The sequence below is a fragment of the Vipera berus genome (genome assembly GCF_964194415.1).
Source record: "Vipera berus genome assembly, chromosome: 3".
Lineage (NCBI taxonomy): Eukaryota > Metazoa > Chordata > Lepidosauria > Squamata > Viperidae > Vipera > Vipera berus.
This window is the reverse complement of record NC_138204.1, coordinates 123,016,476-123,031,709: the sequence shown is the minus strand read 5'-3', so window position 1 is coordinate 123,031,709 and position 15,234 is coordinate 123,016,476. Positions and strand designations below refer to the sequence as shown.

At 36.6% G+C, this 15,234-nt stretch overlaps 1 protein-coding gene across 2 annotated transcripts in view; it reads right to left on the bottom strand.

Annotated features, from left to right (window-relative positions):
- Positions 1-290: 290 nt before the first annotated feature.
- Positions 291-15,234, bottom strand: part of RIN2 (Ras and Rab interactor 2) — a 52,960-nt gene continuing 38,016 nt past the window's right edge. Inside the window, exons 8-12 of one of the 2 annotated variants that reach the window (XR_014026119.1) lie at positions 10,692-10,997; positions 9,042-9,173; positions 4,439-4,602; positions 2,881-3,439; positions 291-1,942 (exon numbers count right to left, since the gene is read on the bottom strand). Coding sequence is in view for 1 of the 2 variants with exons in the window: in XM_081325249.1 (XP_081181375.1) it covers positions 3,119-3,439; positions 4,439-4,602; positions 9,042-9,173; positions 10,692-10,997 (923 nt within the window). In the remaining variant the exon portion in view is untranslated. Of the gene's footprint in view, positions 3,440-4,438; positions 4,603-9,041; positions 9,174-10,691; positions 10,998-15,234 lie in introns of both variants that reach the window. The other variant, XM_081325249.1, reaches the window with a different exon arrangement.

Genomic DNA, 15,234 nt, shown 5'->3' with positions numbered 1-15,234 from the left:
GTCAGAACCATGACATGAGCCTTCAATTTGTGTACTTTTTACAGGTAACTAGTTTACAGAACTAAAAAATAAGTATTCCATTTTTCAAAACGATTGCTTTATATGAAAATATTTTCTTTAGTACCATTGTCAATACTGTATCCTCAGGCTACTGTATATTAAAGGGGCTTTTATCATTATATCTGGACAAGACACTGCTTATAGAAAAACTTAACACAGCTTGAAACAAGTAAGCTTCTTTGGTTGGAAGCAGTTTCATCAATAACTTTATTTGCAGCATAATCCTAAAAGCATATTGACAAAAATACACTTGCAATGTTAGACTGGGTGAGGAAAAATTCAGATAGCAGTAGGTGGCAGCAAAGAGGTAGCATGTTCTGTGCTTCTGTTGCTATCCAGCAGTTGTCTGGATTTATACAGCCCAGGTATTATTGCCTTACCATGTAGAAAAGGTTTGTTTTATCATTTACTAAATTAAACAAAAATACATTGAACCGACAGTTACATGGCAAATCAAGCATAAAGCATATGCATCTTGTGCAACAGAACATATTAGTGTATGTAGGTCAGATATTTTTGATAGCCCCAGAGTATTAAGATACTGTAATAATTCCTCAGAAACCTGCAAGGCATTCTAATTGTCCAGTTAGATAGAATAATGGAAGCCTTTTTCTTCTTTCTTTCTTTCTCTTTCTTTCTTTTTCTTTTCCTTTCTTTCTTTCTCTTTCATTCTCTTTCTTTTTCTTTCTTTCTTTCTCTTTCTTTCTCTCTCTCTCTCTCTCTCTCTTTTCTTTCTTTTTACAAATAGATATATATAATCCAGCATTTTCAGTAATATATTATGTGAGTGCTGGATTGTCACACTTAAAAGAGTTTAATGTCATTGTTCTGAGATAGCCATGTGCATTTTCCCAGATTCCTTCTGCATTTAAAGATTAAATTGCTCGTATTATCTAGTTAGGAGAAATTCTCTTCCAAATGCAAACAGGTTTTTTTTATCTCTTTTTATGTAGAAAAGGAGGCATCACTTTTTTTAAGAAACTGATTCAAAATCATTGTCCATGTTTATCTCTTACTATTATCCCTTATTTGAAACTCTTCTCCCGTCACTGAATACTGACTGTTTAATCTCTGTGATTCTTTGCTTCCTGGAAAAGTCATAATTTCACACTTTAGAAGTTGCTTTCTGACTATTATTGGAATACATCTAGTTTCTAACTTTAACAGTTCAATCTTTTTGTTAATAAATGGAATGAGAAGTCAAATAAGGAATATTTATTTTTATTTTGTGATTAGATTTTTTATCTATTTATATTTATAAGTAAGGTAACAAACATTCATAATACTCCTTCCTCCTTCTATTTCCCTCATAACAACAACCTTGTGAGGTGGGTATGTGCTATCGATTTTAAGAATTTTGTTTGTATTCATTCAAAGAATAAGAAGTTTTTGTAAATACTACACATCTGAGATTCACACAGCCTCATCCCAAGAACTTTAGCCTTGAACAATTTAATTGCTGCAGGGACACAGTTGTTTCCCCATATCTTTTAAACTGCAGTTGGTATTGCCTATTTGGGCAGGGGGGGCAGAAACCTTGCTAGTTATGATTGGACAGAATAGAGTTTCACTTGGATGTAGTTTGGGAACTTAAAGAAAAAGTATCAGAAACAAATGACATACACAAATGTAAAGCTGAAAGACTGTTTACTGTTCTATCATCTTGGTAAATCTGCTGAATGTACAGATTAAGGCAAATCCTTAGCTCTGATATTTTTAAGTACAAAAGTACAATTTCTATCAAAATTCCTACTGAAAGCAAAATTTACAGTTTTAATTGTGTTTGATGGGCTTGCTTCCGAATTGTGGCAAAACCTTTAACCGATCAACTCATTTTCCTGCAGCCTTTAACACAACAGATGTCAGAGCAGTATTTCTATAGCTGTTTAAAAATAAAAATGATTAGTTCACAAATTTCTTCATGTTTTAGAAGAAGCCTTATACTTTAGACCGGATATAGTTTCACAATATTATGTTTGATATAATGACATACTGTCCTCTTGGAAACCAAATCACACTTCTGCAAATATATATTGAACTACTCAAGAGAAAAAGAAACACCGCTCCTCATTTTCAAAACATGGTTACAGTATATGCATCAATTTTATTAAATAAAAGACCATAAAAACCTGTACTAATTCTGAACACTTCCATACTATATATCTGGAAGTTGAGTCATGGCAAATGGACTTTTTTTTAAAATGGTTTGAAATGTTTCACTGCTTATCCAAGTAGCTTCTTCAATCTTCTTCTTCCCTAATATATGTGAATCTTAAACCAAACTTACTCTTTTTTGACATACCTACTTGATATAACCATCTTTTCCAGAAACATGTCTATCGGACATAACCATCTTCTTATAACTGAAGTCTGAATAACCAATTTCAAAAATGCTTAAAAATCATTTTTAAAAATATGGTTTGACATTTTAGAAAGCTAGATATTAATACATAATTAAATAAAAAAACATCACTTACTCTAAAACCAGCAAGAGATTTATTTTCTATTTTGTGTTAAAATCACATGCATAATTATAGAATATTTTATCATTAAAAAAATACTTTACAAACATGACAGTTTACCTGCAACTGCTATAAAATTTCTTGAAATATATATAAAAGTTGCTTTCAATAAAATAATAATAAAGCAACTGTTTTAAAAAAAGATTGTTATCCATATTTTTACTGATGCTCTGCATCGGAAGATAATGCATATATACACTGATTAAATGATCAACCTAACAGTTAGTTTAAAAGAAGTCAGATCCACTGCATATGCAATTGAAAATAATGCATAAAATAAAGATAGAGTAAAACTCACTACAGATCTGCAGGTGATGGTACTGAGAAGTCACAATGTCAGGTTGCAACTGGTGAATGCTATGTTCTGCTTTCAAAGAGCCAGTAAACCTGGATGTCAGCATTTTTTTTTGTAGATTATGTATAATCACTGATAGTAATTCATAATTCATATTTTTACTAATCAGTAGGGTTTAGAGAATATGGATCATTTAATTTCAACTCCCAGTCAATTTATATGACAATTAAAATAATTGGCTTTAAGTATTTTGGTCACTGTTGTCATTCTGGAATATTGCCCCGTAAGGATCACTGTTGATGCGCTTATAAACAAAATGGAAGACCTGAGGCTGTGGCCGACTGTGCAGTTCAGCTTTGATTTTTTGGGGATAGGTATCTTCTGTCAGTTGCTGCCAAGTGCCATCAATAAAAAGAAACAGGCTAAAGTTCTCAGGATTATCCACTTTAAACTTCTCAGCACAGAGCTGACAAACATCTTCTGTAGTAATATATGGCCTCACTAGCAATGTTTTTCCTGTGCAGCCACTGTTGATTTCCTGAAATGCAACTCGTAGGTAGTTCTGGGGAGTGGAAAAATATATGGGAAAAATTAAATATACACTCAGGAGCAAAGCATTCAATGCTGCATCTTGTACCAGTACAAACAAATTATTATTATTATTATTATTATTATTATTATTATTATTATTATTATTATTATTACTACTACTACTACTACTACTACTACTACTACTACTATCACTAATACTATTATTCACATAAAAAAGGAAGGTATTGTTGAGAATGGTGTTGCATAAAATTAATATGCAAATGGGTATTGCAAAGATTCTGAGGGAACATATGATGGATTCAGAGAAAACAAAGAAGGAAGGAAGGAGTTGATAAAGAAGGGAAGAAATAAATGCAAAGTATGCATGCTGGAACACAATTTGTCCTTGTATTACAGGTAATCCTCACTTAACAGTCCTACGTGGGACTAAAACCAGCTGCCTGCAATTAGTGCAGGTTCGCATCCCACCAGACTCAAGGTTGACTCAGCCTTCCATCCTTCCGAGGTAGGTAAAATGAGGACCCAGATTGTTGGGGGCAATAAGCTGACTTTGTAATAATGCCGCTTGGGGTGTGTGTGAAAGCCCTAATAAGCAGGCATATACATAGAATGAAGGCTACTGCTAAGTTTGTAAAGCCGCCCTGAGTCTTCGGAGAAGGGCGGGATATAAATGGAATTAAAATAAATAAATAAAATAAATAAATAAATAAAATTTCAATTGCCGAGCAATGCAGTGAATAAGAGAAAAAGCACATGATCTCACACCACTTAGTAATGGCCGTTGATCACACGCATCTCCTGTATGTTTTTTTGTTAGTTGAATGAAATCTTTCTCCCCATTTTTAATTCTGAATGTAATTGATACATTGCATTTGACTTTTTCCAAGGAAGTTAGTTGCTTAACTAACATCTGCCAGGGGAAATTATATGTACAGTGCTACGCACTCTATAACACCAGTCTTCTACCTTGATACAGAAAAAAACATTTCCTGGAAAACATAAACGATACCTGAAAATCGTCAACAGATGGGATTGTTCTGTTTGTTGTTCTCCGCTTATGCCACTGCCTGAGAGTATTTCTGGCCTCCGAACACAACAGTCTGGCTGCTTGCTCTTCTTGGAAATTTTTAATTAAGGACAGTGCTCCATATGCACTTGTCAAATAGTAGCCTCCTGTGAAAATTACGAGGAGAGGAATTATTATTAATGAGTTGGTTACATGTGAAGGAATAAATCAAAACCATATCCATAATTTCCACGGTGCATTAATTTGGAAGAAACTCAGGTAAAATAGTTTGGCACTTATTTGGAAACATGTCAGAGTCCTACGTTTTCTCAGAAACTTGTTAGGGATTTTCAGTGAGGAGGTCAAGTCCTCTTTAATGGCTATTTATCTATCATGTTTTCCATTACAGCACACCACTGTAAAAAAATAATACTGTATTATTCATTTAGTGAAGTCAAGAGATCTGGTTGAAATGTCACGAATACTGAAGATACATGTTTACAACTCAAGAATATTCTGCAAAGTAGAGAAGTTCTGCAGTGGGAATGTTTATATAGAAAAAGATTTCTGTAAAAAGGAAGCTTCAAAATAGTTATGCCAACGGTGAATTAAACCTTTCTGCTCCTTTAGTTTCTATCTTCATCTATTATTAGCCCTGCACAAGTATAGCAGATAAATCAGAAGCTTTACACCAGGGGTGTCAAACTCAATTTCATTGAGGGCCGCATCAGCATTGCGGCTGCCCTCAAGGGGCCGGGTGGGTGTGGCCTGGGTAGGCGTGGCCTACTGGGTGGGCGTGGCTAGAGTGCGTATGGCCTACTGGGTGGGCGTGGCCAGCTCTACATCGTTCGCATCAAGGGTGCCTATGGGGGCCTGGGCAGGAGGGGGACAGATCTGAGGGTCTCTGGCAGGAGGAGGATCTCTGGGCCAGGGCCAAGGCAGTGGGGGCCGTTCCCTCACTGTTTCCAAGATGGCTTCGCGGGCCACATGAAACCACTTCGCAGGCCGCATCCGGCCCCCGGGCCTTGTGTTTGACATGTCTGCTTTACACTATCACTTAAAAGCAGGGATGAGTAATGGAGAATCTGTGATCCACATAAAGTCCCTGGCAGAGTGTGGTGGGCTCTTGCTTTTCACTTGATCAGTTTGAATTCCATTAGGAGTAAGACCAGATTCATCTAGTGATTAAGATGCTGGACTAGGAATGGAGGACCTTGAGCTCTAAGTCTCGCCTTCAACATGAAAGCTAGCTGGCTAATTTTGGGATGGTCACTCCCTCTAAGCCCTAGGACAGGAGTGGGCAACCTTGGCTTTTTTATGGCTCGTGGACTTCAACTCCCAGAATTCCTGAGCCAGCGGAATTCTGGGAGTTGAAGTCCACGAGTCATAAAAGAGCCAAGGTTGCCTACCCCTGCCTTAGGAAGAAGGCAACAGCGCTTCTCAAACTGCTGCCTATAAAACTGAATGGACTTGTCTAAGGCCGTAGCATTTTTAAAGACTGATCCAAAGGCAAAAAGGAAAAAAAGAAAAAAAGAAGGGGCGGAGTAAAGGAGATGACTCAGATCTTTTCTTTCTAAAGAAAGAGGTTTAAAATAACTACAGGTCAATTGCCCATGGGAACAAAACATCGCAATCTGTGCAAGAGAATATACCTGTGCAAGAGTAATACACCCACGTGCATATGTGCTACTGTAGGCAACCACACATATATTTGTGTATACCTGAAAGGTGTAGCCCTGGGAGATACCCTCAGGAATTATCAAGTGACTGGAATTTTGGAAAATTTCTCTCAGCCCCTCTAAGCATGATGCTCTTTCACAGAGAGGGACTTACGCCCGCCTCCCCTCAGCCACCAAGGTTTTGGGAAAGAAATGTTGTTTGGTGGCCTAGCAAACATCAGCATCCAGCCTCTTGGCAAGCAGCTGAGTCGAAGTTGTTTTTGTTTTCTCTTGGAAAGGGAAGTTTCTTTCCAGAATTAACAGCTTCGGCATTCTTTTGTTTCCAGCTGCCTTGGGATTGGAGGCAAAGAGTCTCTGGAATGTTTCTCTGTTCCAGACTCATGCTGGATCAAATCACTGAAAACGTAGAAAAATAAAGAAATAGTTCTTTAGAATGGAAGACATACTCTAGTCTAGGCCCTATTTAAAATGCAAATATCTTCTGAAAATGCTTGCAATCACTTTGAATGCCACTTACTCCCAATGGAAGAGTCAACAGACATTTATAGAGAACAGACACATTTATATGTTTTTCTCCTAGAGGTTATGCACATGCTAAGACAAATACAGTTTTGGCTACATTAATGCCGACTGGAAAGAGCCACTACTTGATGTTTCTTTCTCTCATTGACCTATATATCTAAAGGGTAATATGCAAAAAGCTGAAAAAGCAGTAATAGAAATAGCAGCCCCACTACTGGATGACACAAATACAATGCACTGATTCAAAGACCCAGCTATGAATTAGATCATCCTAAGTTAGAAATCTCTCTTTGCCATTTCTCTTAGCCCTCCTTTTCCCTTTAAAGCAGCTGTATCTTTTCCTGAGATGAGGGTACTCCAAATCAACTACTAAATCAAAAGAATCTGCATGCAGGCTGGAGAAAAATCTCTGCACAGGACCAGTTGTGTTAATATGCAAAAATCCGCTCAGGGAATACAATAATGCCTGTGGCAGGCCTGCAAGAACATGAATGCAGCACATTGGGGAGGCATAACCTAGGACATTTGTGCGGTCTGCATGGAGTCCACCTATATTGGAGAGGGTAGGAAGAATCTCTGCATCGGATATGAAAAATTGGCTCAGGTTACTTGTGGGACTACCTCTCCCAAGGGTATCTGCTCACCCACTAGTTTAGATAGGGTGGGTATGTTCCAGTTCCCCCCTTCAATGTTGCCATCTAATGGGACCTTTTCAGTGGCTTTCCCAGGTCTTTGGAACAGTCTCCCACCAGAAATCAGTGGGATCCCTACTTTTTTAGCCTTTGGGATGGCTAGGAAGACCTAGCTTTTCCCCAAGCATTGGTCTAGAATGGGAGGTTGAGTTGTGAGAAGGTTTGGTCTAGCTCTGGTGGGGGGGGGGGCGGAGAAGAGATGTTTTTAATTCTATTTTATGAATTGCTAACAGCTATCTAGGGTCATTGTATGAGGTAGGTGGCCATATAAGTCCTGTAAATAAATAAAAGTCTTGAAAAGATAAATAATACTGGAGTTGAGGGAAAAAAAGAATAACAAGGAATGCTTCTTTAATGAATGCCTTTTAATATCAGTCATACTTTTACAATTATCTCTCTTGAACAAGCCTGAGGTTTCTAATGCAAACTTTTGATTAGTGGAATGCAAATACTAGTGGACTCTCTTTACTGCTGTTGTCCACTGAACACATCCACGTTGGTGGATTTTGCAAACATGCTCCTATCCATGCTAATTTTATTTTACATCCTAAGCTAAAACACTCCAAACTGTTACCAAGCTTGTTAATCTGATGCATATGTCCTTTTAATTCCCTTGAATTCTATCATTTATTCTAAACAATTTTAAAATTAACACAATTTTGTACTAAAAGGGAAAAGATGGGATACTGGTAAGCAAAGGCACAGAAAAAGAGTCACTTCCTCAACACTGAACTCTCTTAATCTCATATGTATACTCTCTATTATTTCTATAGGCAAGGAAATATTTTTCTTCTGCATTATAGATCAACAAATGTTCTAGAGAATCATATTAATTAATGGAAATACATTTATTTATTTAGCGTATGGAATAAGATACATGGACCTGCAATGTATGTTAACATTTAATCTAGATTAGTAAAACACAATAAAATATAAATATTAAAAAAATCTATGTTCAAATACCAATGTCTAGACCAGGCATGTCAAACTGCCAGCCCGCAGGCTGGATGCGTCACACCGAAACCATGCCCACCCCATTGCCAGCAATGGGGAAAAAGTCCCGATATGTCGTGCCATCATGTGACATCGCAAGTTTACATGCCTGGTCTAGACTGTAGACCATCTACCATAGCAACTGCTGGCAGCCAGACTAATCTGTAGATTTTCCAGGCTCTCAAAATGGAAATACAAATCTGAAGTAATCCACTTCTATAATGAAGAACGATTATTTTTAACTGACATTCAAAAACATAAACATGAAAAAACCCTTTTCCATATTAGTGGAATGCCATAAGAGAGACTTTTCAGAAACACAACTGGATATCACAAGAAGTATAGTTTGTTTGCTTTGTTGTGAGGAAAGTCACACTGAATAAGACTTGTTGTTCAAGCAATAAGCGTTAACATATTGTAGCTATTATAATCTAAAAGGCTAACATATTTTCTGGTTTCCAAGTTACACACAGAGACACATAGACACATACTTCGTTGATTAAAATATGCCCTCTTTTTACTTCCCATAACAACTGGGAAAAAGATTTTTAATTTCATTTGGTTTGGTTATCTTTTGTTTTATTTTGCAGGACTTCTTTGATAAGCAGTTTGTAACAAGTTAGAAGCCTTGGCATACTTTTCAAGTTTCTCTATTCAGACATACTATCAGTAATCACATTCCTGGGAGAAAAGTCATCCTTAAAGTTTCAAGGACATTACCTTCTCCATGCAACAAGGATGGGTCCAGCAGTTCCATCATGTACTCAATTTCAGCATCTAACTCCAGCATGTCACACTGAGCCACAACATAGGTCAACACTGGCAAAAAATCATCAGCCCCATACATTCTCCCTAGGAAAAGGATAGGAAATGTAGAGAGGCAGAACACAAACAATAGCAGAATTAATTGCCAGATCTTTTTGCTGTTCTCCATTTATAAAGCTGTACTCTCCATTTCATTTTTATCCATGACAAGCATTCAGATGCTTATAATACTGTCACTGAATATAGTCTGAGGTTTATAGGAACTCATGGAGCTTTTGGATGCAGCCTTAACTTTGCTTATAGAATAGGAATTTATTCTAATATCATTTAGATCAGGGGTCTTCAAACTTGGCCCTTTTTATAACTTGTGGACTTCAACTCCCAGAATTCCTCAGCCAGCCCCCTGATTTAGATGATCTCAATAGCTGTGTCTCAACAGAATTCCTTAAGGAGTGGAATCAGGATGTAATACAGAACCAATACACTAAGAACAAATAGCTCCAAAATTTAAACAAATTAACTCCTGTTCACATATTGAAACACTTCATGAATCAAACCAGTCCATGGTCTTCTATTAACTAACCCTACCTCTTCATGTTATTGGAGATGTATGAAAGTAGATTTCAAAATCACCAATTCATGACTTTAATGCTTTATTTTTGCTGATAGCAACAACACTTTTATTATTTAGGATTTTTTGACTGGTAAAAGAGGAATAGTATGTCTGGAAACATTTGATTAAAAATAAACCCACATTTTCTTATATAAAAGAATTTCATTCATCCATCCATGTTAGTAAATGTCCTCAAACGTTTTCAAATAATTGAACTCCACAACACAATTCTTGCACTATCAGGACTTGAAGGTTTACACTGAACAAAATGGGTCAGTTTGAGACTCAACGGCTAAGATGAAGATGTTATATCACACATGGAGATACCAGAGAATTAAGCTATTATTAATCATCCAGTATAAAAATAGTTGACTTTTGCATTGAGCACTTTATAACAGCCTTCAATATATAATAACACAACACCAACAATTACAATGGTATTTATTGAATGAATGCCTTTTTCAGCAGTGAATATAGAGGTGGGAGCATAACTGCAATTTCCAAAGAAACACAGAATATTCCATGTTTATTTTGCTATTTTGACTTTTTTAAAAAAATTTTTTGCTTAAAACCAGTGTGAGTTGGCACCAATATGAGGAGCCTTTCTTATACAATAGTGACACATCATTTAAATTCAGACCAATAAGCATCACTATAATTACCTCTATAAAGTATTCACAAAAGGAAATCTGAAGCAAGGGTAATGGCAACTAAAATTCTTATATTTTTTTTCTCCAACACATTCAACATATCTAGCCCCATTCTTACAGAAATCTGACAGTCTGAACTGCACCAAGATTGGAAAAAATACAACATCTTATCTCAACTGGAGCCAAGATTTAGACTGTCTAAAATACTGTAATAGTGTATGATGTTACAATACACCAGAAGTAAAGAAAATGTGAAATTCCTTTTGGCAGATGAAATGGTTCTCATTTTATGGAAACAATCTCTGAACAGCTTAAAACACTTTGGCCAAATGTAACATTTACCTGAATTGTTTTCCATCACAGTGTAAATCAGTTTGCACACTCTTAGTAGCAACATAACTTTCTTTTCAGGAGAGTACATTTTCTGCATTGCCATGAATTTGACTTTAATCTTTTCAACATCTACGAAATCTGGTGTTGGAACGAAAACACCCAGCTCCTGAGGGTTTCGCTGTCGGACGAGTTGAAGATTCTCTTTCAACTGTTTCCATGACCCATCAGCTGTGTGGAAATCTTTCAGCATCATCTCAACGTGGTCCTTGAGGGGTTTCAAGATGCATTTATGCATGGCCTTCTCTAATACCACATCTAAAAAAAGACAAACAAGCTAAGAACACCACCTGGCAAAGAAGTTGATCTTTGTTTCCCCATAAAAAAAGAAAAAAATGTAATTTCCTCATCCAGGAAAATTATTAAATTTCTAAAAACAATTTTAAAAACAGTGTTCCAGCTACTTTTCAACAGGAAAAAATGGCAATTGTCATCTTTATTCATGTTAATTAGGAAAGACAAAACTGTAAAATAAAAATTTGTTCACTATATGACGCAGATTTTCCTGAATCCTAGCATTACAGAGGTTTAATCAATCTGACTATTTTCTTTTTCAGCTTGGAGATGGTTCAAAATGAAGCTCTCAAAAGAGAAATCATACTTCTGTCTTAAGTACTTTCTTCAAAATTTTTGGTTTCAGGGAGAAAACAAAACTACTTCCATTTGGAAGAAAAATTCTCCTGGCTGATTTACCGGTAGTAATATATAAAGATTTAAATCCTCAGCTAAAAATATAATCATCTGGGAAACTTCTGCATCTGAAGCATGACATTAAAGCTCTATAAGTACAACAATCCAGACTTAATATATTTTGTCAACCTTGCCTTGCAAACTTGTGAGACATGCTTAATTACTTTACTATAAAATTAAGTGGTTTCTCAAGATCATTGTGTACCCTACCTTTGTGTTATCTGCAAATTTGATCAGCATTTCCTCCATCCCTTCATCTAACTAATTAACAAAAATGCTGATGAGTACAGGTCCTAAGAATGAAGGTTGTGACAACCCACTCAATACCTCTCTCCAGTTTCAATGAGGGATCATTACTGAGTACTTTCTGAAAATTCCCTTTAAGCCAGGTAGTCCTCCACTTAATTGCCAGGCCATTCAGGCTACATTTAACTACATTGCTAAATCAGAATACTGTGAAGTACTTAGTCAAATGCTTTATTGAAAGTAAGATATATTTGTAGCAGTCTAAAAATATACAAAAGAATTGAGGCCTTTGAACTACGGTGCTGGAGAAGACTCCTGTGAGTCCCTTGGACTGCAAGGCAATCAAACCGGTCAGTCCTAGAGGAGATCAACCCTGACTGCTCTTTAGAAGGCCAGATCCTGAAGTTGAAACTCAAATACTTTGGCCACCTAATGAGAAGGAAGGACTCACTGGAGAAGAGCCTAATGCTGGGAAAGATTGAGGGCAATAGAAGAAGGGGACGACAGAGAATGAGGTGGCTGGATGGAGTCACTGAAGCAGTAGGCGTGAGCTTAAATGGACTCCAGAAGATGGTAGAGGACAGGAAGGCCTGGAGGAAAGTTGTCCATAGGGTTGCGATGGGTCGGACACAACTTTGCAGCTAACAACAACAACAAAAATATACTAACAGTTTAGCAAGCCTTGTCCTTCGCAGACTTCATTGCTTGTAGTTCTTCACTACTACATAGTTTTCAGAATGTTGGGATTTGCTTTAAAATCCTCCTGTTTTTGGCCTGCTCTGTAGTTTCCCAAATCCTTCTTTTTCCTCCTTTCTGAAGCTAGGGACATTTAACCTCATTCAGATATCCGCACTGAATGAGGACATATTGGACAGATGATTTAAACTCTCTGGACACAAGATTTACATTTATTCAGAGTTAGAGATATAGCGTGGCCATCTATCTATCAATCCAGTTGATTAATTCTGCCCTTTAATTTTGCTTGTCATTTGCTTTAAATGCCATCTATCTATCAATCCAGTTGATTAATTCTGCCCTTTAATTTTGCTTGTCATTTGCTTTAAATGCCATCTATCTATCAATCCAGTTGATTAATTCTGCCCTTTAATTTTGTCATTTGCTTTAAAATCCTCCTGTTTTGGGCCTGCTCTGTAGTTTCCCAAATCCTTCTTTTTCTCCTTTCTGAAGCTAGGGACATTTAACCTCATTCACTAGAAGAGTAGATACTCCCTAAAAGACTGGTCCTTATTTTGGGCTCCAGGAACTATATTCAGTCCAGTTTTGAAAACGCCTAATTTAAATCATATCCTTAACATTAATTGCTACATTATATTTCCATTTGTAACATGTGCTTATTTATTTTCTTGCTCTCTTAACACAGAAAATATCCTAAAGTCAATGACAGTTGAGCAGCCAATATTTTTTTTATTATTATAGTTGGTTGCATAGTCAGCCAGATGTTCAGACTTAATTTGGCGTTTTAATTCATTTTGTTGCACAGTCAGTCAGATGTTCAGACTGGATTTGGCATTTTTATCTGCTCATCGAGTCCTTTCCAAGGACCTGGCATAGCCAGATGTTGATGTTTGATGATGTTAAAGGTATTGTCGCAGGAAATAAGCCACCTGAGTAAAGCAGTCTTTTGTAATTGACTTACAGTAATTATTATTACCTATTTTCAGAGTAATGCATAATTATGCATAAATCCACTAGCATATATTTTTTTAAAAAAATAGCCATTTGAAAAGCTGAAAGTGGTGGCGAAGAAAAAAATAAACAACAATTACAAATATGAAGTTTTGTTATAAAAAAATGCCTTAGTAAAATAAACTCATATTTCAGGGGGTGGAGAAGGTGATAATGCAGGAAATCACAGCTGAGGGTATGATACACAGGGTGCAAATCTGGGGGCTGTGTTAGACTGAAAGAAAATCTTAGCCTCTCTACATTGAAAGACAAAGCCAATCAGCAACAAAGTCACTACCACACACCCACACAAGCATCAACATTGTTTTGTTTTTTTCACCAAAAGGAGGAAATGGTGTAAACATCTTTTATTTTGACAGACTATCCATCCTTTCCTCCCACATTTTCTGTGTACAAGGTTCCCAACCAGCTGGAATATCTCAATAAACTGCAACACTGTTTTCTAGAGACACTCCTATGTATTCTGTATACAGACAGTCAATATTTGTAACCTTGAATGAGCACTTGCATACCTTAGCACTAACCACAAAGGAGCACTTTATCAGTTGCATATAGCTTCACTCCCTCTGAACAATATTTTTCCACAATTCCTGACGCTTCATCCCAATGAGGGTTTATCTTTTCTGATTCTCCTTTAGCAAAGCAACATTCTGTGTCCTAATCCACTCAGTACAATATGAAGTGCAGTGATGCATATGGGCATCAACAATGGTGCTTATTAATTAATTCAGTTTAAATGAGTAGTTTTTGTAGCATTTTTGGTAATTTTACAAAAGTTACTTGCTAGATGATACATGGAAGGGGCTGGGGGAGAAGCCGGGGTGGGGGGTGGGGGTGGGGATTCCTTGGTGGAAAGTTACTGGATAGGACTAGTATTCCAGATGTCTGAAGGCAGTTATGTAAAATGGATGTTTGAAGTTATTTTATGAGCCACGCTACAATTTTTGTAAGTTTCTTCCTAAAAATAATTCTGTTCCTGTTCATCCAATTAATCCTAATAGGTTGCTCAAGAATTTGTCTCAAATAACGAATGGTAGTGGCATGGCATTATCAATGCAGAACATACATGCATATAATTGTCCTTTCAAAATCCCCCCCCCAAAAGAGGAACAAAGGTATAAATTTCTGGAAAAATGAGGTAAACAAAACATTTAAAGGTTGCTGTGTGGCCCTCAGTACTGGATCGTACAAAAAACATATAACAAGTTATTTTCTCGGCAATTTAAAAGCTGGGTATCAGCTAAAGAGGTGGTTTAATCATTAAACGACTAAGTCCTGGAAACGGAGAACTACTTTAAATAACTCCCATTAACTTCCATTATTTGCCAGGGACATGACCACATCTTGAATCAGCTTCTTACAGAGAGGTTTTCTGAAGAGCCAAATTCAAAAGGCGTTACAAGAAATGAAACTTTAGGATTGATTTAACAAATCAGCCATTAGAACTCAATGATACATATCTGAACAGAGTACAGAAAAAATGCCCCAACTTCCAGGCAAGAAACAGCTCTCACAGCATTCAACAGCAGTATTGCCAATGGCTAGCAAAACTGAATTTTTCAGTTATTCTTTTCTGTAACTGTATTAATTTCATTTTAGAGAAAAATATCAAAAAACATTCCCCCCTGCCCTTCAGTTTGCTCTACGTGAAATTTCATGTGTTTCTCCGTGATGATCTCTGGCTTAAAAGATAATCAAAATTTGGTTTTGAATTGATACAGTTGTTTATAGACATAGTCTGATAATGCACAAATACAATGTTGCATTTTCCAGAGATTATGTTTAGGACTGTAGCTATAAATATTATTTTTAATCACCACACAATTATTTTGTGCTTTATCACACGGGCAAT